This window comes from Zea mays, chromosome 1, assembly GCF_902167145.1.
Source record: "Zea mays cultivar B73 chromosome 1, Zm-B73-REFERENCE-NAM-5.0, whole genome shotgun sequence".
Taxonomy (NCBI): domain Eukaryota; kingdom Viridiplantae; phylum Streptophyta; class Magnoliopsida; order Poales; family Poaceae; genus Zea; species Zea mays.
In genome coordinates, this window is record NC_050096.1 from 230,673,481 (window position 1) to 230,696,663 (window position 23,183).

The window sequence follows — 23,183 nt, forward strand, 5'->3', positions numbered from 1 at the left end:
ACCGTTCTTGATCCTCACTTGGTGAACAATATACGTGAAAATCCCAGGTACACCAAGATGTCGCCCGAAGAAGTTCTTGGGAAATTTGTTAGCGGGCGAATGATGATCAAGGAGGCGAGATATGTGGACGACGCCTTGAATGGTCCGATCAACGAGCCGCAACCTCTCGCTCTCAAGGCAACACGAAACAAGGAGGCGCTACCTAGCAAGGTGGCACAAATTGAGGCGGCCGGACTCAACGATGAAGAGATGGCTCTCATCATCAAGAGATTCAAGACGGCGCTAAATGGTCGCAAGGGGCAGTCAAGCAAGACCAAGACCAAGGGGAAGCGCTCATGCTTCAAATGCGGTAAGCTTGGTCATTTTATCGCTAACTGTCCCGATAATGAAAGTGACCAGGAAAAGGGGAACAAAAGAGAAAAGAAGAAGCAATACAAGAAGGCAAAGGGCGAGGCGCATCTAGGAAAGGAGTGGGACTCGGATTGCTCCTCCTCCGACTCCGACAACGAAGGACTCGCCGCCACTGCCTTCAACAAATCGGCTCTCTTCCCCAACGAGCGTCTCACATGTCTTATGGCAAGGGAGAAGAAGGTGAGTACTCAAGACTCCACTTATGCTTCTTCTAGTGATAGTGAGTCTAGTGATGATGACATAGATTATTCATGCTTGTTCAAGGGCTTAGATAGATCTAAGATAGATAAAATCAATGAATTGATTGATGCATTGAATGAAAAGGATAGGCTTTTAGAAAAGCAGGAGGATTTATTGTATGATGAACATGATAAATTTGTAGAGGCACAAAAATCATATGCTTTAGAAGTAAAAAGAAATGAAATGCTTTCTTATGAACTATCTACTTGTCATGAAACCATTTCTACTTTGAAAGGTGTCAACAATGATTTAAATGCTAAATTAGAAGTAGCAAACAAATCCAATTCTTGTGTAGAACATGTTGAAATTTGTACTAGGTGTAAAGACTTTGACATTAATGCTTGTAGTGAACACCTAGTTTCAATTTCCAAGCTTAATGATGAACTGGCTAGTCTTAATGCTCAACTTAAGACTAGCAAGAATGATTTCGATAAGCTAAAATTTGCAAGGGATGCCTACACAATTGGTAGACACCCCTCAATTAAGGATGGACTTGGCTTCAAGAGAGAAGCTAAGAACTTAACAAGCCATAAGGCTCCCATTCCCGCCAAGGAGAAAGGGAAGGCCCCTATGGCTACTAGTGCTAAAAGGAACCATGCATTTTTGTATCATGATAGAAGACAAACTAGAAATGTAAGTCATGATGCTTATGATTCATATGTTTATGATTCTCATACCATGTTTGCTCCTAGTTCCTCTTATGTGTATGATAGAAATGTTACTAGGAGAAATGTTGTTCCTAAAAGAAATGCTATTCATCATGTGCCTAGAAGGAATGTTATTCATGCTCCTAGGAAAATAGCAAATGAACCTTCCACAATTTATTATGCTTTAAATGCTTCCTTTGCTATTTGTAGAAAGGATAAGAAAATTGTTGCTAGGAAGTTAGGGGCAAAATGCAAGGGAGACAAAACTTGCATTTGGGTCCCTAAGGATATTTGCACTAACCTTGTAGGACCCAACAAGAGTTGGGTACCTAAGTCCCAAGCCTAAATTTGCCTTGCAGGTTTATGCATCCGGGGGTTCAAGCTGGATTATCGACAGCGGATGCACAAACCATATGACGGGGGAAAAGAAGATGTTCACCTCCTACGTCAAAAATAAGGATTCCCAAGATTTAATTGTATTCGGTGATGGGAATCAAGGCAAGGTAAAAGGGTTAGGTAAAATCGCGATTTCTAATGAGCATTCTATCTCTAATGTATTTTTAGTAGAGAGTCTTGGATATAATTTGCTATCTGTTAGTCAATTATGTCATATCGGGTATAACTGTCTATTTACAAACGTAGATGTGTCTGTCTTTAGAAGGAGTGATGGTTCACTAGCTTTTAAGGGTGTATTAGACGGCAAACTTTATTTAGTTGATTTTGCAAAAGAAGAGGCCGGTCTAGATGCATGCTTAATAGCTAAGACTAGCATGGGCTGGCTGTGGCATCGCCGCTTAGCACATGTGGGGATGAAGAACCTTCACAAGCTTCTAAAGGGAGAACACGTGATAGGTTTGACTAACGTTCAATTCGAAAAAGATAGACCTTGTGCAGCTTGTCAAGCAGGGAAACAGGTGGGAGGAGCACATCACAGCAAGAATGTGATGACCACTTCAAGGCCCCTGGAGCTGCTGCATATGGACCTCTTCGGACCCGTCGCCTACCTAAGCATAGGGGGAAGTAAGTATGGTTTAGTTATTGTTGATGATTTTTCCCGCTTCACTTGGGTGTTCTTTTTGCAGGATAAGTCTGAAACCCAAGGGACCCTCAAGCGCTTCCTCAGGAGAGCTCAAAATGAGTTTGAGCTCAAAGTGAAAAAGATAAGGAGCGACAACGGGTCCGAGTTCAAGAACCTTCAAGTGGAGGAGTTCCTTGAAGAGGAAGGGATCAAGCACGAGTTCTCCGCTCCCTACACACCACAGCAAAATGGTGTGGTAGAGAGGAAGAACAGGACGCTCATTGACATGGCGAGGACGATGCTAGGAGAGTTCAAGACCCCCGAGTGCTTTTGGACGGAAGCCGTGAACACTGCTTGCCACGCCATCAACAGGGTCTACCTTCATCGCCTCCTCAAGAAGACGTCATATGAGCTACTAACCGGTAACAAACCCAATGTATCGTACTTTCGTGTATTTGGGAGCAAGTGCTACATTCTAGTGAAGAAGGGTAGAAATTCTAAATTTGCTCCCAAAGCTGTAGAGGGGTTTTTGTTAGGTTATGACTCAAATACAAAGGCGTATAGAGTCTTCAACAAATCATCGGGTTTGGTTGAAGTCTCTAGCGACGTTGTATTTGATGAGACTAATGGCTCTCCAAGAGAGCAAGTTGTTGATCTTGATGATGTAGATGAAGAAGATATTCCGACGGCCGCCATACGAACCATGGCGATTGGTGATGTGCGACCACAGGAACAAGATGAGCAAGATCAACCCTCTTCCTCAATTATGGTGCATCCCCCGACTCAAGACGATGAACAGGTTCATCATAAGGAGGCGTGTGATCAAGGGGGAGCACAAGATGATAACGTAATGGAGGAAGAAGCGCAACCGGCACCTCCAACCCAAGTTCGAGCGATGATTCAAAGGGATCATCCCGTCGACCAAATTCTGGGTGACATTAGCAAGGGAGTAACTACTCGATCTCGATTAGTTAATTTTTGTGAGCATTACTCCTTTGTCTCTTCTATTGAGCCTTTCAGGGTAGAAGAGGCCTTGCTAGATCCAGACTGGGTGTTGGCCATGCAAGAGGAGTTAAACAACTTCAAGCGCAATGAAGTTTGGACACTGGTGCCTCGTCCGAAGCAAAATGTTGTGGGAACCAAGTGGGTGTTCCGCAACAAACAGGACGAGCATGGGGTGGTGACGAGGAACAAGGCTCGACTTGTGGCAAAAGGTTATGCCCAAGTCGCAGGTTTGGATTTCGAGGAGACCTTTGCTCCTGTGGCTAGGCTAGAGTCAATTCGAATCTTGCTAGCATATGCCGCTCACCATTCTTTCAGGTTGTTTCAAATGGATGTGAAGAGCGCTTTCCTCAACAGGCCAATCAAGGAGGAGGTGTACGTGGAGCAACCCCCTGGCTTCGAGGATGAACGGTACCCCGACCATGTGTGTAAGCTCTCTAAGGCGCTCTATGGACTTAAGCAAGCCCCAAGAGCATGGTATGAATGCCTTAGAGACTTTTTAATTGCTAATGCTTTCAAGGTTGGGAAAGCCGATCCAACTCTTTTTACAAAGACATGTGATGGTGATTTGTTTGTGTGCCAAATTTATGTCGATGACATAATATTTGGTTCTACTAACCAAAAGTCTTGTGAAGAGTTTAGCAGGGTGATGACGCAGAAATTCGAGATGTCGATGATGGGCGAGTTGAACTACTTCCTTGGGTTCCAAGTGAAGCAACTCAAGGACGGCACCTTCATCTCCCAAACGAAGTACACGCAAGATCTGCTAAAGCGGTTTGGGATGAAGGACGCCAAGCCCGCAAAGACTCCGATGGGGACCGACGGACACACCGACCTCAACAAAGGAGGTAAGTCCGTTGATCAAAAAGCATACCGGTCAATGATAGGTTCTTTGCTCTATTTATGTGCTAGTAGACCGGATATTATGCTTAGCGTATGCATGTGTGCTAGATTTCAATCCGATCCTAAGGAGTGTCACTTAGTGGCGGTGAAGCGAATTCTTAGATATTTGGTTGCTACGCCTTGCTTCGGGCTCTGGTATCCAAAGGGGTCTACCTTTGACTTAGTTGGATACTCAGACTCCGACTATGCTGGATGTAAGGTCGATAGGAAGAGTACATCGGGGACGTGCCAATTCTTAGGAAGGTCCCTGGTGTCATGGAACTCTAAGAAACAAACTTCCGTTGCCCTATCCACCGCTGAGGCCGAGTATGTTGCCGCAGGACAGTGTTGCGCGCAACTACTTTGGATGAGGCAAACCCTCAGGGACTTTGGCTACAATCTGAGCAAAGTCCCGCTCCTATGTGATAATGAGAGTGCTATCCGCATGGCGGAAAATCCTGTTGAACACAGTCGCACAAAGCACATAGACATCCGGCATCACTTTGTGAGAGACCACCAGCAAAAGGGAGATATCGAAGTGTTTCATGTTAGCACCGAGAACCAGCTAGCCGATATCTTTACCAAGCCTCTAGATGAGAAGACCTTTTGCAGGCTGCGTAGTGAGCTAAATGTCTTAGATTCGCGGAACTTGGATTGAATTGTAGCATACATGTGTTTATGCATTTGATCAGGTTCAGTCTGCATTTTGTTGCTTATTGTGGTGCTCAAGTTGTACCAACACTCCCTGGACCTCACAAGTCCGTTGCAAAGTGATGCACATGTTTAGGGGGAGATGTGTTACAACTTGACCCTTTGAGACTAACCATTTGCTTGAGTTTGCTTGATTTAGTCTCGAAGGAGGATTGAAAGGGAAAAGGTGGACTTGGACCATGAAAGACTTCCACTGCACTCCGATGAGAGGGTAACTAATTCCAAGTTCATCTCATGAAATCTTATTGCCATTTGCTCGTAATTGAAGACTTTGGTGAGGCAATGGGGTTAGAGGGCCAAGATTGATCCCGTTTTGGTGCTTGATGCCAAAGGGGGAGAAAATAAAGGCCAAAGTGATAAATGGATCAGCTACCACTTGAGAGATTTTGAAAATAGTAGAATAGAGTTTTTGTTTTGTCAAAAGCTTTTATTGTCTCTTATTGTCTCTATTGTCAAAAGTTGGCCTTGTGGGGAGAAGTGTTGATTATGGGAAATAGGGGGAGTTTTTGAACTCTTTGATCAATCGCTTTTGGAATGACTCTCTTTATGTCTCAACATGTGTGTTTGACTTAGAAATAGAGATTTGAGTTTGATTTGCAAAAACAAACCAAGTGGTGGCAAAGGATGATCCATATATGTCAAAATTGAATAAAACCAATTTGAGTTTTTATTTGAAGTGATTTTGCACTTGTGCTATCTACTTTATGTTGTGTTGGCATAAATCACCAAAAAGGGGGAGATTGAAAGGGAAATGTGCCTTTGAGCCATTTCTAAGTATTTTGGTGATTGAGTGCAAACACAAGTGCTTAAATGTGAAAATATGCCCAAGGATGAACAAAGTGCAAATCACAAGTTAAGGTATGTTTCTAAGCCTTAGTACATTGGTTTTGTGTACTGATATATTTGTCTAAGTGTTAGAAACAGATAAAAGAAGAGAAGGGAAGACTTGGCTGTGTACAGCCAAGGGGCTGCTTCGGTCTGGGGCACCGGACTGTCCGGTGGTGCACCGGACAGTGTCCGGTGCGCCAGGCTGCCTCGGCCGAAGAGGCCGCTCTCGGGTTTTTCTCCGGCGACTTCGGCTAAAATTCACCGGACTGTCCGGTGTGCACCGGACTGTCCGGTGAGCCAACGGTCGGCCGGGCCAACGGTCGGCCGCGCGATCGGCGCGCGACACGTGGCCGAGCCAACGGTCGGAAGGAAGCACCGGACTGTCCGGTGTGCACCGGACTGTCCGGTGCGCCAGATCTGCAACGGTCGGCAACGGTCGGCTTCGCTTTTTATGGAAACAAATCGGGCACCGGACAGTGTCCGGTGTGCACCGGACTGTCCGGTGCGCCACGAGACAGAAGGCAAAGATGGCCTTCCAGATTTGTTCCCAACGGCTCCTAGCTGCCTTGGGGCTATAAAAGGGACCCCTTGGCGCATGGAGGATGACACAAGCAACCTTTGAGCATTCTTGATCATCCACACTAAGTCTCTGCGCATTCGTTTGTGTTTCTAAGTGATTCGAGCTCTGTTCTAAGTGAGAACTCTGAGATAGTCTTGTGAGCTCGAGTCTTGGCCGTGTGTGTGCGCTTTTGCTGTGGATTTGTGTGTGTTGCTTCCCTCCCTTACTCTGTGTTTCATTTGTGATCATATACTTGTAAGGGCAAGAGACTCCAATTTGTGGAGATTCCTTGCAAACGGGATAGTGAAAGGAAAACAAAACACCGTGGTATTCAAGTGGGTCTTTGGACCGCTTGAGAGGGGTTGATTGCAACCCTCGTCCGTTGGGACGCCACAACGTGGAGTAGGCAAGCGTTGGTCTTGGCCGAACCACGGGATAAAACCACTGTGTCACTCTGTGCTTGATTCTCTTGTGGTACTGTGTTTTGTTGAGATTGTTGAAGACTTCACCTTAGCCACTTGGCAATAATCGTGCTAACACTTAACAAGTTTTTGTGGCTTAAGTTTGAAGTTTTTACAGGATCACCTATTCACCCCCCCCTCTAGGTGCTTTCACTTATTAAAAGCAATGCTCAAACTTAACCATTTTATTTGGTAAGCCTTACACTACACATGAGCTCCCACCGTAAGTGAACTCATGCACACTATTACCCACACTTACTAAGCGATGAACATATGTGACCTCACTCTTGCTATAATCACACCAGGTCAATAATAGGTACTACAAGTTGAAGAGCATGAAGGATGCTACGATGAGTTCGAAAAGGTCTAGGCCGCCGTCTTTCCAGTCAATTATGGTTGCGGAGAATCGTTATCGTCATATGATATATTTTACGTAGTTATTTTGTACATAACTTCTATTATATAATAATGATGTTACATTTATTTCTATACCATGAGTCATTATATGTGTGAGACTTAATCCAAGCACACATTTGAGATTCATCCGGGTTTGCCCTTAAATTCGTGTGTGACAGAAGTGGTATCAGATGGATGTTGACTGTAGAACGTAACCTAGATAGATTTGGACAACCTTTACCTACTTGCATATGCTACTCTGGTTCTTTCTAAACTTCCATTAATCTTTTCTTATCTATTGCTGCTTAACTCTGATTATTCTCACCTTTCTCTTGTAAAGACAAAAGAGGATTTCATATCTTAGAATCCTATACCAAAAGTGTTCCTTAAGGATATGATAAAGCCCCCCCTCAAATGAGACGGATCCTAAAAATAGTACCAGCCACATATGGTACCCATACTTTAAGGTAAAACTCTTAGCATTCTATGTGTAGGGTACTTTACCAGATTATCTTGGCATCATTTGTTAATGACATTTATGGGGCTCCTGTAGGATTGTGTGGGCATAATTGATGACACATATGTACATGCTAGGGTGCCTGCCATGATATCTGCAACTTTTAGGGGCAAAACACATTACACCACTCAATGTTTTAGTTGCAGTTGATTTTAATTTAAAATTCGTCCTAGATGGATGGGAGGGTTCTCCACATGATGCCCTAATACTGGCTGATGCTCTAGAGTGAGAGGATGGGTTAAGGGTTGCCCCAGGTACTTCTAAACATTTTGGTTTACCAAAAAAGTGTCATATGGGAAAATGTAGTGTTAATCCATGTAACATAATTTCTAGGTAAATTCTACTTAGTTAATGTTGGATATGCATGTCGACCTAGTTTCCTTCCTCCTTACCATGGTACACATTACCATTCGAAGGAATACGGCGGCATGAATTACCAACAAATCCCAGAGAGCTATTCAACTTGAGACATTCAAGCCTACGTGTCACAGTTGAGAGAGTCTTTGGAGCATTAAAGAATTATTGTTGTATTTCAATCTTGGACAATAAATTTTAGCATTTGATTACTAGTTCATTATAATTTTTTGCGTGTTTCGCCCATGTGCAAGTTACATCCAACCAAACAAACAACCTTTGTATGAACTGTTGTAGTCCATTGAATTACAAGCCAATCAAACATCGTTTCTGTACATCCAGACCCATCCAGTGCAACCAAAACAAACAACTATAGCTATATGTGTATAACTTGGTTGAGATAGGCCTGGTTTAGGCTGCGAGTCTAGGACTAGTTAGCATCCAACCAATTACACCCTAAGCAGCTTAGGGTTCCATTTGGCAGAACTATGGCTTGCGCAAAAACAGCTCTAGCTCTGATTTTTCTGGAAAACATTTTTTTGTAGAGCTGAAGCCATTTCGCAAATCGTTTGGCAGTAGTGCCAGAGCTAGAGCCAAAGTTGGTGAAGTTACTAATTGTGTCTTCTTCTTCGTAGTACAAAAATGGCTCTAGCTTTTAGGTACCTTTTACAGTAAGTCGTTTTAAACAAAAGTGTTTGACACGACTCTGGTTTTTTTTCAAAGGACTCCACAGATACGAGCCAGAAGACTGATGAGAATATCTTCAGAGCAGATAGGGAGAAGTGAACCAAGCGCGCATTTAGCTTATCAGATTTTTTATAGTTGCACCAGCCCACGATGGATAGCCCATAACTACATAGGCCATGGCCCATACGTGTTCACCAGATCTTTTGTTGGCCCAGACTCCAGAGGCCCAGTCAGTCAGTCTCTATTCTTCTGATGATCGCTAACCGGCCCGTATTTTGTTGCAAACGACGGTTACGCCTTGAAAGGGAGACGACGCACACAAATTCCCACAAACCAAAGGCAAGCATCGGCAAGGCTTTGCTGGCTTGCTGCAGAAGTTGAAGAACATCATTACAAACGAGCTCCCTACAAAGTATACAGACTAAAAAAAATAGAAAAGGAATTCCGCATAAACCCCTCCCAGCCAAAAAAAACCACCCCCGCCGCGGCCGCCGAGCGAGCGGTAAGCAGCCGCCGCACCACGAGAGCGGGATGGCGTCGGCTCCGGAGCCGGAGAACGGGAGGGAACTCTACGCGCTGCTCCACCTCTCGCCGGACGCCTCCAGCGAGGAAGTCCGCAGGGCGTACCGCCAGTTTGCGCAAATCTACCACCCCGATAAATACCAGGACCCGCAGGTAGAGCCGCCACCCCTTCCCATGCGATTTGATTGGCTTGGGCTTAGGGTTTTAACAATAGTTCTTTTTTCCTTTTGAACTGGTGTTAGGTTAGCATCATGAATGGAAGTTCAAATTTCTCTGGGTCATTGGGTCGATCCAAAAACTTGCCCAAATGAACTAGAATGCCATATCACGTAATTTAATTTTTGAGGGAAATGATCTAGAATGGCATTTGATCGTAATTAGTTAGCTGACCAAAACAACACCAGTAGCCAGTAGGTACCCACCGGCATCCTTAGTTAGCATCCACTGGCATTGCAAGCTTCCTGTGCCTGGTTGAAGTTGTGCTTTTACCAGTTACATGCTTGCGATTCTAGTTATAACAAAAGGGATTTGTTTTCTCTCTTTTGAGGACACAAAATCAAGGGCGACATTTGACAATAATATGTGCCATGATGTAGTCTTAGTCATGTGCCTATTTGATTGCATGTGAAGATATTGTTAGTAGCATCAGAGTAGTGGTAGAAGTAGACAGATCAGTGTGTATAAGCGTGCACTCTGGCACTAATTTTATCCAAGTTTGTTTCCAAAATGTTGGTAATGCAAATGAAAATCTGTATTTTGTGTCTAAATCAAGTTTTTTTTTCACTTGGCGGTTCATTGGGCGATTGGAAGATATTGCGAGTCATGGGCCGTTTATGTTGCTAGCCCTAAGGAGAGTCCCCTAGGGTTTAATGGATAGTGTCATGGCTGGTGACTTGGTGTGCTAGTCACCATGTGCATATGGTCCTTTTTGAAAACAGGAGGAAAAAACCCTTATCCTTTCCTTTGCACATCAGCACTTCCATTTAGTACGAATACGTTAACATCTATATTCGTTTTCTCATAAACAATCTTTGCTCTTTAATTCAGAATGCTACTAAAAGAACAAATTTATTATTAACTGATCAAAATGAATCTTTCAGCTTTTCTAGGATATGATTCTATGAACATTATTAAGACGTATACGGCATATTGTTTATCTGGTAACTTGGTAGATGCCATCAGGTATTTCTAGTGCACTCTTGGATTCTCCACACCTCCATTTCAAGTATTCGGAAAATAATATGTACTTTCTCCATTCCAAATTATAGGACACTCTATCTTTGGCCTAAGTCAAACTTCTTTAGCTTTGACTATTTTTTAGAAAAAATACACTAACATCTATAATACCAAATAAATGCACTGCTAAGACATATTTTATTGTGGATTTAATGAAACTAATTCGAGGTTATAGATGCTGGTGTATATGTATTTTTCTATAAACTTGGACATACTTAGGAAAGTGGTATGAGACTCTGAGTAGCACTCCTTAGGTCTTGAGTTTGAATCCCAGTGAGAGTGAATTTCAGACTGAGGTTAAAAAAGGTCATTTGCTGGTCCTCTGGTTGTCTGCACACGAGATGGACTAATCTTTGGGGTCAGATCTTGGTGTAGGGGCCGCGAGGGCTTAAAGCACGAGTAGAAGGATGTAGCTTCTCGTGAAGCTTATGAGATACTATCAGATGATAACAAAAGACAGGTGTATGGACTAATCTTCTCGGCCGGGGCTCCGATTGAGCTTCTTAAGATAATATTGTGGGGTGGTCTTTCCCCTACTGGCCGAGTTTAAGTAGTCATCTACTGTTTACATTAGTGATTTTTGTGGACTGACTAGTATCGTTCATTTTCATCTGTGCCTGTCTAGATGAAGGATGTAGCAACTGAAAACTTCCAACGAATATGTGAAGCTTATGAGATACTATCAGATGATAACAAAAGACAGGTGTATGACATCTATGGTATGGAAGGTTTAAATTCTGGCCTGGAACTTGGTCCCAAGCTAACTAAACCAGAAGAAATCAAGGAACAGTTAGAACGACTGCGGCGGCGCAAGGAGGAAGAAAAACTTTTCAAGCATGCTCTACCCAATGGCTCAATCATTGCTAATTTCTCAGTGCCACAATATTTAAATGACGGGAGCATCATGAGAGGGTAAATAGTGTTTTCCTTTTTAGTAATCTATATGCCTATTGTCTTTTCTTCCAGTCACACCACTGGGAAGCTGCTCAGAATTACGATAATATGGAGACTATTCTTTTGTTTAATTCTTGGTTATAATAAGCTGCAAATTGCCTAGTAATTTATTTACTCGACCTGAAATGTCTATTGTAATTTTGATGGCGAAACTAGCAAATTGCTTGGTAATTTATTACTTGACCTGAAATATCAATTGTAATTTTGATGGTGAAATCATTGCGTGCTATTTTGCATTCTTCAGCATTTGTTTTTTATGATGGAATTTATTTAATTTGCATACATTTTTCCATACTTTTACATATAAGTTTTATTTTTGAATGGTTAGCAGTATTTCATAGTTTATGTGTATAACTACCGGTTGCACTCCTTTTGATGCCATTCCTATTCACAATGCTTAGCTGCTTGTATATAAGTTAGAGTTACAAGCAGGGTTTAGAAAACCTTTTCAGGAAATTGACCACTGAGAGATGGGAATCGGCCATGGCTGCCTACAGCTTACCTTTAACGTTTCTCTCTTTCATTCTTCTTGCAGTGTTTAACATATTTTTAACTTTCAAGATGGCACTTTAGCAATTCGTTTAGAACCTCTGACATATTTTGTCCTTCAGTCACTTCTTTAGATTTTAGTATGATTAGTTATAGACAGTAAGGTGATTTAGTCATTTGATTTTGAAATGACTAGAATGGCGATGCTTAGTCAAGTTGAGTTGCCAGTGTCCAAGCAAAATACTGTCGTTGTTGGTGGGAATTTGATTGTAAATGGCTCAGCTGGATCTGGAGCAGCAACCACTGTGCTGCGACACCAGTTGTCTCCTGTTTCCTCTATTGAGTTTATGGCCACAGCTGGACTACGTTCTGTTATTGGTGGGCAGATGTTTCGGTGAGAACACCATCCCATAATTTATTTCATATTTTGCTAATTCCGTCTATATTACAAATTGTAATTTGTCAAAATTGTGTACTTCAGTCAAATTTCACCACATTCTACAGCAACTTCTGGACTTGCTGTTTCTTTGAGAGATGGGTCTATCAACTTGTCAAATGCCTGGACTCGCCAATTGTCTGACAATACTGTTGGAAATGTATGACATCTAAGCTCAAATGCTCTCTTCATCTGCATATGTGAAACTAACTCAGTAGTCAGTACTTAACTCTTCATTATAATGATGTACATGATGGTAATCTGTGATTTGAATAATAGATTATGCAAACTATGTGAAGAATTATATTAGTCTAAACATGTGTTTTAGTTGAGAGACAAAGCTTACAGTTAACATGATTGCTAGAGCTAAGCAAAATTTTAGACAGAATGGATTCTGGCCATATTAATTTTTGGGAATATTTTCACCTGTACCATCACCTGAGGTGCACTTAAGCCTCTATACCATTAACTTGTTTCAATGACACATATAGGACGAGACTCCACATGTCATTCACTAATTTGGGGGTATAAATAAGTACCCCCTCAAATGTAGGTATGGATATGGATGAAAAATCCCAATAAATTTGGTTCATGTATAGTGTGAACAACTGTTAATTTTACAGTGGTTCCAGAAAAAACTGCTAATTTTACAGTTATATAGTTGATGCATAAGTTTAGGCCTTTGATGACCCTGTATCTGGCTCCATGTAAAGAATAAGTTGTTAATACTGGATAAGTTACAGTAATAACTTCCGAGAATTTTTCAAATAGATGTTCAAGACGTGTCTTCCTTTGATCTCTAGGAAGACATTTTTGCATATTTTTTTTCTTACCTGCTATCTTTTTTAATTACAGCTGCACTATTAAGTGTACGATGATAATTCTACTACATATATATTTTTTTGTGCAGGTAAAGCTGATTTTCTTTCCCATTTATGTCTGTTTTCTCTTTTCACCAACTTCCAGATACAGCTAGTCCTTGGCGATGAATCAAGTATTTCTGTTGGATGGCAAAAGAAGGATGAAAAACGTACTGCAACTGGAGAAGTAAAGGTAGTTTCACTTAGGTAGTGTTTGGTTGAAGAGCCAAGTAGAACGGAACTGTTCTGTCCCAGTTTTGTTGTTGTTTGGTTACAAAGTAACTAGAACGGAATGACTCCAATTAGGGAATATTCTCCTCAGATCTGGAACCATCCCGCTCCAAAAAATCAACCGGACGGAGCCGCTTCGTTCCCAGCCCGCTCGCACAGTCACGCTCCGTTCCGTTCACTCTCCAACCAAACAAAAAACAGAGCCGCTCCGTTCCATATTACCAAACACAGAACAGAGCGGCTCCGTTCCTAGAATCAGGGATGGAACGACTCCGTTCTACTTGGCTTCTCAACCAAACACTACCTTAGAAGCCAACTCAGACATTAATGAAACTGTTGGCATTATCTTAGAAATGCATGGTTAACTCCGTATAGATCTAGTTTGATAGATGTGTTCTTATTGTTTTGTTCTGAAGAATCTATGCCCCTTTTCATATAAATATTCCCATCTAGTTCTCTTTGGAACATAAGAGTAGTACTTGTTGTAGTCGTTTCAAAAACTTTCCATTGTGTTCTGAAGCTAGTTGTGTAGTCAGTAATGAGGTAGGATTATAGAGCAGCTTAAAAGTGGTCATAGCTTCATGGCCATCATATACTTTATTTTTTAGGAGAACAGTGATGAAGGTCCTCCAGAAATTTTAATATCATTGATATAGGCTAATGTTGTGCAAAGACTTGCAAAACAAAACAAAGGTCTTCATGACCAGGAAAAGGCAGTATACTTCTAAAAGATGAAGATGCATTTTTCTGTCTAATAGTTTAAGAACTATCTTGTGTTTAATGTGGGTCCTTGAAAACAAGAAGCACATCTATGCACATAACCTGTGGTGAGTATGCTACAATTCCATGTGATATCTTCTTACAACACATGCGGAGTATATTGTCCACACATTTGAACTGATTTTGTGTATTTTGGTTGTAAATCTGCAATGCCTTCTTCCTTCAACAGCTATCTGTTTTTATGTATTTTCTCCTCTTATGTCAGGCCAACATCTGATGCTCTCAGTGGTGTTCATTTATTAATTACCTTTTCTTTTTCTCTTTAGTTTGGAACTAATTTTTTTGGTGCATCTGCTCATTATACACATCGCTTCTCCTCCAAATCTCATGCACGCATCGCTGGTAGAGTTGGAAGGTAGCTAAGGTTTTGAAATATCTTGTTTCTGTCTGTATAACATGCATTCTTTTATGAGTTTGTAACTTTCTGTTACATTTTTTAAACTGCTCTCTTGCAGCACAATCCTTGATTTTGAAATTGGAGGAGGGAGGCGAATATCAGAATTTAGTACTGTAAGGATGATGTATAACATAGGAATTCAGGTGATTGCTTGTTTCTAAGGTCCCTCGTCCTATGTGTTCTCATCTCAATTAGTCACTTTGCTTCTTGGACTTGCCCTATGTAAACTGCTGGTGCAGACTGCATTGATGTTATCTTCTACTCCATCCGTTCCAAATTATAAGACGTTTTGACATTTCTAGATTCATATCTTTTGCTACTTGTCTAGATACGCAGTAAAAAGCTATGAATATAGAAATGTCAAAACGCCTTATAATTTGGGACGGAGGAAATAAGAGTCTTGACCTTGTCAGTTCAGTTGGACAGATGGTGTTCTACAAGAGATCTTACCAAGTTACCATGCTGTTTTTAGTTTTAGGTGTATGATGGCACATGCATAATTTTTATCCTTTTTTTGTTGTTGTCATGATATTGATCATCTTTACCACTTTTCTTCTAATATACTCCATCCGTTCCAAAATAGTAGTCATTTTAGCTCTAGATTTTTATGTCTATATTCATATGAATGACAACGAATCTAGACACATATAAAGAACACATACGTTAATTATTGTATGAATCTACTAAAAGGGTAAAAACGAATTTTAATTTGGGACGGAGGGAGTAATATTTTGTAAAATACTTGTACTGTATTGCTTAACATATTTCACCACAACTGATCGTTCCTTGTAGTTTTGACATCTTGCCATATTCTTCCATCTATCTTGTGCTCTGAATTCCTTCGTGTCTGATGTAGGGCGTATCTTGGAAGTTTGAGTTACATCGTGCTGGTCAAAAGTTAATCATCCCAGTAAGTGGAGTTGTTCCCCCTTGTAGTTCTTTGGGTTTCATATTTTCTGTTTAATCTGATAGTACATAATTATGGCACCAAGATCTAAGCTTATTCAACACGATTTTATTTGCTTTCAGTATTAAACTATCAATCCCTACCAACACATGGAGGTTTTCTTAATATGTTTTTCACACTGTCATTCTCTGTTCAAGTTTCACTGAGTGCTGCTTAATTCTGCAGGTCTTGCTTTCAACTGATTTAAATCCATTATTTGTTACCAGTGCATTTGCTATTCCTTCAACACTGTATTTTCTACTTCAGGTTCTATCCCTGACCTATTTCTGTTCTTGACATCTTACATCTCTACATATGTTGTAGTCTTGCTATCTTACTTTCTCCACATTAATTGCATCTGTTAACTAAGCCTTGCTGCGGTTTCTTATTGTTTTACAGACATATGTTGTAAAGCCTTACTACCTTAAGCGAGAAAAGCAGAAAACACTAGAAAAGATGGAAGGCTTATCTACACAGGTATCATGAGGTTATTGTGTGTATTCACATTTGTGAATGGAGGTGGAACTCAATGTACTTTTGTCTTTGGTTAGGTGGTGCATTATAAATCCATTCCTCACACTAGTACTAATTATTAGCTTATGAGGAATGAGGTGTTGATGCATCAATCCATTCCATAAACTAAACAAAAAAAGGAGTGAGAAGACTAACTCACTCTTTAAACCAAACACCCTATTAATGTATAGTTTTGTTTTGGAACAATCACCCAGATTTGGTTGCCACATACTAGTCTAAATGGTATGCATATGTACATATACAAGTAGCATGCCTATCACCTTTTTAACGAAATCGATTTTTCCTTTCTTGCAGTATGTAGGTTTGCAATAATTCCCTAACTGCTTTTCCATGTTCAAGTGCTTAAAGAATTAGCAACTAATTGAAGATATCATTTTCCTGTATAGCTAACTGAAGCCAGAAAGGCAGCTGAAAAAGCTCAAAAATTACTGGAACCTGTCTCCAACCGTAAGAAGAATAGACAGCTAGAGAACAACGGATTGGTGATAACGAAGGCTCTATATGGCAGTCGCCAAAAAATCAAAATGAGCAGTGAATTGAATGATATACACAATGACATGGCTTCACAAGTATTTGATGTGACCATCCCACTGAACTTCCTCGTTACTGAGGCAGGCCAGCTCAAGGTACATTCGAGTTACATTGGTGACAAGTGTTTTTTTTCCAAGATATGAACCTACTCAAGTTTCTGCTGGGCATTTGCAATTTTGCCACTGGCCTTACGTATGGGTTGCAACCTGAAAATAGATTGGAATTCTATATACGCGCTTGAAACCTCGAAATTTACACTTTTCTGCAAGGTAGCAAATAGTTGCATGGTTACTCTGCACTGAATTTTCTTATCTGTTACCTGCAGCTTCATGACGGGATAAAGAAGTCTGGAATAATGGGTTTCTACGATCCTTGTCCTGGAGACCCGAAGCTATTACTTGTCGAGTATACGTTTCATGGTCATAAATACAAGGTAGGGAATGCCGTAACACTGCCTTATGTACCGGCTTGCGACAAGCGTCGCAAGTTTTTTTTTTTTCATGAGCAAGTTTTCTTGACTGCTTGCTTGCTTTGTTGACAGGTCATGGTGGATGACTATGAGGCGCTGTTGATACCACAAGATATCCATCAATTTTGAACGGTTCCTGATGTAAAAGCCACATCAAAACGATTTTGGGTCATCAGCTCCCTTTCTCACATTTTTTGTTCCTTTTGTGTTGAGCTATCTCTGTTTTCGGTCATTCCTTAATGCGCCTCGTATTTGTATACACATGTCGGTTTGTGCCACCTCGAGGTCATACACACCAACAGCAGGTAATAAAGCTGTAGCCAGTAGTTTTCCAGAAAGAAAAGTACACTCAGTAGAGGTGACGCGTCATGTTTGCTTCCGAACATGGCGAGAGTGGCTGGGCGGACAGCTCTCCACGATGTCTCGGGCCGACCGACGGATGGACCTGCCTACGCAAGCGGCCCAAGGTCCAGGAAACTTTGCCAGAATTAGAAGCAAACGCCAAACGGAACTCTCTCTGCAATCTGCATACAGCGCAGCGCCGCAGCCACCAGCCAGCGTGGGGTCGCCGGGTCGGTGTTGGGATTCTACGACCAGCTTCTTCGTGCGAGCATTTATTATTTATTTATTTACTGGCTGTTCATTTGTCTTACGACCAACCACATGATGCGAGAAGCACAAATCAAACCACCGACTCTCGTCCAAGGAAGCCTCAGCTCCTGGCCTCCCGCCCTGCCTGGTTCCTGTCGCGCACGGGAACCCTGAGGTGAGGTAGCCGGGTCGCCGATGCTCTTATCCCCCGCCCCGGGTCGCCGACGCCGCTAGCCGGCCGAGGAGAAGCTTGCATAGTTGCATTGCATGTGCTGATGTGCGTAGCATCCACGTCCATGCCCACTGTAGCGGTGGCCTTTAATTGCCATATGACGTTAAGGTTTCTTTAGTGAGGATGCCTTTCAGGTGACTGACGACTTGGGGTTTTAAGCAAGTACTACTGCTAGTCTGCTAATGTAGTAGTAGTCTAGTAGAAGCAGCTTAATAACGAAGGCAACAAAAGCGGCTTTCAGTGTCGGCGGCGAGTGATATACTAGCGTAGTAGTTTTATCATCCGTATTGTATTTAGTGGTAACCAGTAATTTACCCGTGCATATGGTTTCTATATATAGCAGTATATATAGCAGAATGGCAATTTTTTTCCTATGATATACGAGTTTTTTTTTACAACATAAACCAGCTCACGGGACAGCATCTGCTACAAGCCTACAAGCGGAGTGCGAGAAAATAAAAATAAAAGTAAAACTCAATGCCAGTTCGCACAAAGCCTACAAGCAGGAGTGTTCTGCAGTTTCATTCTACAAGGTAGAAGGAAAATACAGTACCGTCTATATACGTTCTAAAGTCGAAACTGTTTTCATTTTTTTTAGATATACAAACGGAGGAGCATTTAGAAACGCTTGTTAGAGAGGGAGGCTAAGCTAGCGGGAGGTGGGGGAAAACAAAAGAAGGTGAAATAAAAGTTACTAGAAGAAAAAGTGTAAAACTGGATCAAATACAAGGCGGGAATAAGCTACTGGCAAACAGTGAAACAGCTGTTGCCGCTGCGTTCCGCTGTAGTAGGCTACTAGGCTTCCTCCAGCACAACACGACCACTCGAAGTAAAGTATTCCCTGCCTCCCTTGGGAGTTGGGACTGGGGCAGTGAAGACCCCCTGCAGGCTGCAGGTTTTGGTGTGCACATGATGATCTTTTCTGTCTGGCGCTAGCACGGCAGTCTGTAGTTTAAACATTCATTCATACATGCACCAGGCCGTGATGGAAAAGCTGCAGCCAGAGACTGGTCACCATTCACTCTGGGAGGGAGGGGAGTGCTCGTGAATCGTGATCCAGCTACGCGTCCTCCCTCCCTCACCCTCTTCCTCCACCAGATATGCAGGCTGCAGCCGCTTTGACGTCGACAACGGGATCCGGTCAAATGCAGATGCAGGCGGCCGCGTATTTAGGATTTAGGAAGGAGAGGAAAAGAAAATAAAAAAAAATAAAACACACAGACACGTGACACACCCACTCGGCAACACAGTTGCACGCGCTAGCCGTGACAGCCGTCACCGCCTCACATTTAGGTATCCAAATACTTCTTCCCAAAATATTAGGGTCTCGAATAAATTTTATTTTAAAAATAAATAAAAATAGAATCTAATCCTAATCAAACCTTATCATTAAATCTTATTATCTAAATAAAATTTAGAGTCGACTGCCAGTCTGCCACCCCACTCCCACCCTCCCCCGGCCGAGACAATCTCCCCCCGACGTGGACCTCGATCCTCCAGTCCAACCGCCCAACCAATCCAACGACGAGCAGGGGCACCGTTGTTGAGCTCGCGTCGCTGGCCTGGCGCCCCGGCCCTGGCCATCGCATCGCGGCAGAATCCTGTCAACAACCCCAGCTCACCATTTCCCTATTCAGATTCTCATGTGCCAGCCGGGGACGCACGCACACACACACACACGAGACCTTGGGCCTGTTTGGTTCAGCTTTTTTCTGACCAGCTTTTTTGAAAATCTGGCTGTGGGGAGAATCTGGCTGTGGGAAGAATCTGAGTATCATTACGATTACGTGTGGAGAAAGATAAAGTTGTTCATAGGGCTCAGGATTTAGAAAGTGACGGATTCCTACTATTACAACGACTCAACCGATTATGTGTTTATGTTGATTTTGGATGGTTTTTGCTCAAACGAATTTTATAGAAGCTGACTGAAAAGCTGAGCGTTTGGCAGTCCGCAACAGCTTTTGGTGACCAGAAGCTGCCAGAAGCCGAAACAAACATGCCCCTTGGTCCCCTAGCTCTAGCTGGCTAGCTTCCATCTCATTATCTCAGCTAACTGCGTAAATGAGTACAAATTTTATCGTAAATCACGTGTGCACCTGATCGTGCGCGGGTTCTGGATCGGGTGGATTTTAGCGTAAAACGTGAACCAAAACAGCGTAAATGAGTACAAATTTTATCGTAAATCATCGATCTGTTTCGTAACGACAAATGGGTCTCGAATTACGGCATGAAAATCGCCACAGGCGCTGTCTCTGGCGGATTTCGGCATAAAACGTGAACCAAAACAGCGTAAATGAGTATGAATTTTAGCGTAAATCATCGATTGATTTCGTAACGGCAAATGGGGACAAATTACGGCGTAAAAATCGTGCGCGGGTTCTGGCTCGAGCGGATTTAAGTGTAAATCGTGAACCAAAACAGCGTAAATGAGTATAAATTTTAGCGTAAATGAATAGAAATATCAGAAACAGACAAATAGATGGAAGCGGATCCATGAACTGAAATATAGGTCATAAAATCCTATTGACATTGGCATAAATATGTATACAAAATAGCATAAAAATAGGATCGCCGTCCTGCGGAACCAGCGCCTCGCATCTGGGATGCGCCACCACTTCGTGCCTAGGGGAGGATGCCGTCGTCGCTAGCGCCTAGGGAAATCCGCCGTCGCGACCGCTGGCACATCGCCGTCATGCGCACCTCATGGGGCCGCCGCCGCGTGCGTGCCCTCGGGATCCGATGCCGCAGCGTGTCCCTAGATTCGCCGTCGCGCCACAGGAATCCGCCATCGCGAGCGTGTCCCCAGATCCGCCGTCGCGCCTCAGGGATCCGCCGTCGCGAGCGTGTCCCCAGATCCGTCGTCGCGCCACAGATGCTGGAGCGGCGGTGGCGGTGGCCATCGCAGAGACGGACGGGACAACCGTCGTTGTCACCGGGCCTAGGGTGTGCTGCCGTCGTCCGTCCGCTTCAAGAGCGCCGTCACCGCTTGCTCGCCTGCCTCGGAGCGTCGTTGTCGCTCGTTCCTGGTGGAGCGCCGCCGTCGGTCGCCTGCCTCGAGGTGACACCGCTGCTGGCCCCCAGGATCACCGCCGCTCGCACGCCCTAGAGAACCGCCGCCGCCGCTAAAACCTAATTCCTGGCGGCGTGGGGGTGTTTTTATAGTGGTGGCGTGGGCCGGATCGTGGGCCCAATGCACGTAATATGCGCAGACTATATTTGCATAAACTGATACACACATCAGCATAACTCGTATTATATTTTGGCGTAAGCAGTTAGGTACAATAAGCTAAAAAGGGTCCGGTGCGGTCGCGCACCTGGTCGGTACGTGGTCGGGGCTTCCTATAGTTAAATAGAGCCTAGGGCTCTAAATACATATACTATATATATATATATATATATATATATATATATATATATATATATATATATATATATATATATATATATATATATATATATATATATATATATATATATATATATATATATATATATATATATATATATATATATATATATACACACACACACACCAACTCTGTAGTGAGAGAGCGAGAGAGAGGTTTGCCACCTTCGCAACTGTGCCAATGGCGACCTGCTGCAGCATCTCCCTGCCGTCGTCGCCATGGCTCCTCCTGCTGGCGGTCCTCATCATCGGCGACGCCGCGGCTGTGATGGCGGTGCCCACCAGGCCGCTGCTGCGCATCGCCGAGCCGCCAACCGCGCCGGGCACGGCAGCGGGGCCCGCCGGCGCGTCGCGGCCCGGGGGCGGCCGAGGCGGGAGGCTGCCTGACCGGTCGGTGGCCGGCGCCGAGGTGATCCTCGCCGGGTTCGCTGCCGCGGTGATGGTCATCGTCTTCTGCTATATCAGGGTCACCAGGAGAAACAGCGGCGGCGTAGGACTGGGAGGGAAGCAGCAGCGCTTGTGAGGATCCTACCCTGAGCTTCTAACGAGCGGATTGGTCGTCCTAGGATTTCTTTTTCTCAGTTCACGCTTTAGAGGCTCGTAGTAAAGGGTGTGTGGTGGCATACTGGGATGAGAAGACGGTAGAGGTAGTATTAACCATATACAATCTTGTCAGTCAAAACAACATCGATTAAATAAAGTTATGACTTATGAAGATACATAGCATTTTGAACTCTGTAAGTTTTATTTTTGGTTATTGCTCTATCAGAAATACTTTTGTACCACTAAATACTCACCTTTGATTATAGAGCGTATGAGACCATTTAGTATTAACTATATTTGTGAATCAAATATTTTGGCATCAAAATGATTTTAAATTAAAAATTTGCCAACTATGAAATTATAGAGCACTACAATTTTAATATAAAATCCAGGTTTATCGGACTTATATAATTTGGGGGCGATCAAATCCGACACCGTTGGAATCCTGTTTTTCCTCTTCTTCTTCTCAGAATCTCAGCCAATACGAGATCTTGGGTTCGATTTTAGGTACATATGCACAGGCTACCTCACTCGGAGGCCAGGTAGTCCTAGCTAGCCTGGTCTTTCACGCACGTAATATAAATCTTTATTTATTCAACTGCAGCAACAACTCCGTACTGGAACGCGACGTCTTTTTCATGGCATTTAATTTGCTGGACAAAGTCCACGCCTGCAACTTTGGACTACGTACGCCAGAGCGAGCTACCAAACCGTCGCAAAGAAATGCGCGCAAGGAAGGTGAGAGATACGGGGTCGCTGTACCATGCAGGCATGCATACCGTCCGAAACGCGTTACGCGTCTTCCGATCTGATCGTGTGCAAGCGAAGCGTACGTGGCTGCTTCCGTGCTTCTCGCTTGTGCCCTGCGAGCTCAGCTCCAGTCAGCAGTCAGCAGCAGGGATCCAGCTACGCCACAGCACGGCGGCGCCCGACCTCCCACCTCCCAGTCCCTCCCGCCCGCCACCGAACACGGAGCCGTCCTGATATGGGTCCCGGGACGGGAAACGGTGCTGGCGCTGCACTGCAGTATCTAGCAGCAGCAGCATCTGCTGCGACAGGAAACAACGTCTCCACTGTTCCGGTATGTGCAACACTTAGCCCCGTATGAACCTTCCCCGGACAGACGGTTCCACTCTGGATGCAGCATGCGAGTTTGGACTTCTTTTCTTTCCCTGTTGACTCGCTAGCATAGCCGTACACTATTTTATAGTATAGAGTATAGATGTCTAAATGACGTCTTTTACGTCCACAGCAAGCTCCTACAGGCTACAGACTACAGTCCTACCATGCCCGAGGGCTCGAGGGGAGCAGCG

At 43.4% G+C, this 23,183-nt stretch overlaps 2 protein-coding genes across 2 annotated transcripts; both read left to right on the forward strand.

The window, feature by feature from the left end:
* Window positions 1-9,136: 9,136 nt before the first annotated feature.
* LOC100282474 (uncharacterized) lies at window positions 9,137-17,433 on the forward strand. Its single transcript, NM_001155383.2, has 13 exons — window positions 9,137-9,388; window positions 11,097-11,383; window positions 12,111-12,308; window positions 12,396-12,510; window positions 13,317-13,403; window positions 14,488-14,576; window positions 14,677-14,761; window positions 15,475-15,528; window positions 15,751-15,831; window positions 15,964-16,041; window positions 16,485-16,724; window positions 16,955-17,062; window positions 17,171-17,433. Exons 1-13 carry the CDS (start codon window positions 9,245-9,247, stop codon window positions 17,225-17,227), a joined length of 1,623 nt encoding a protein of 540 aa, NP_001148855.2. The 5' UTR covers window positions 9,137-9,244; the 3' UTR covers window positions 17,228-17,433.
* Window positions 17,434-21,472: 4,039 nt separating this feature from the next.
* Window positions 21,473-22,042, forward strand: LOC118476129 (uncharacterized). Its single transcript, XM_035964256.1, has one exon. It carries the CDS (start codon window positions 21,509-21,511, stop codon window positions 21,848-21,850), a length of 342 nt encoding a protein of 113 aa, XP_035820149.1. The 5' UTR covers window positions 21,473-21,508; the 3' UTR covers window positions 21,851-22,042.
* The last annotated feature ends 1,141 nt before the right edge of the window (window positions 22,043-23,183 follow it).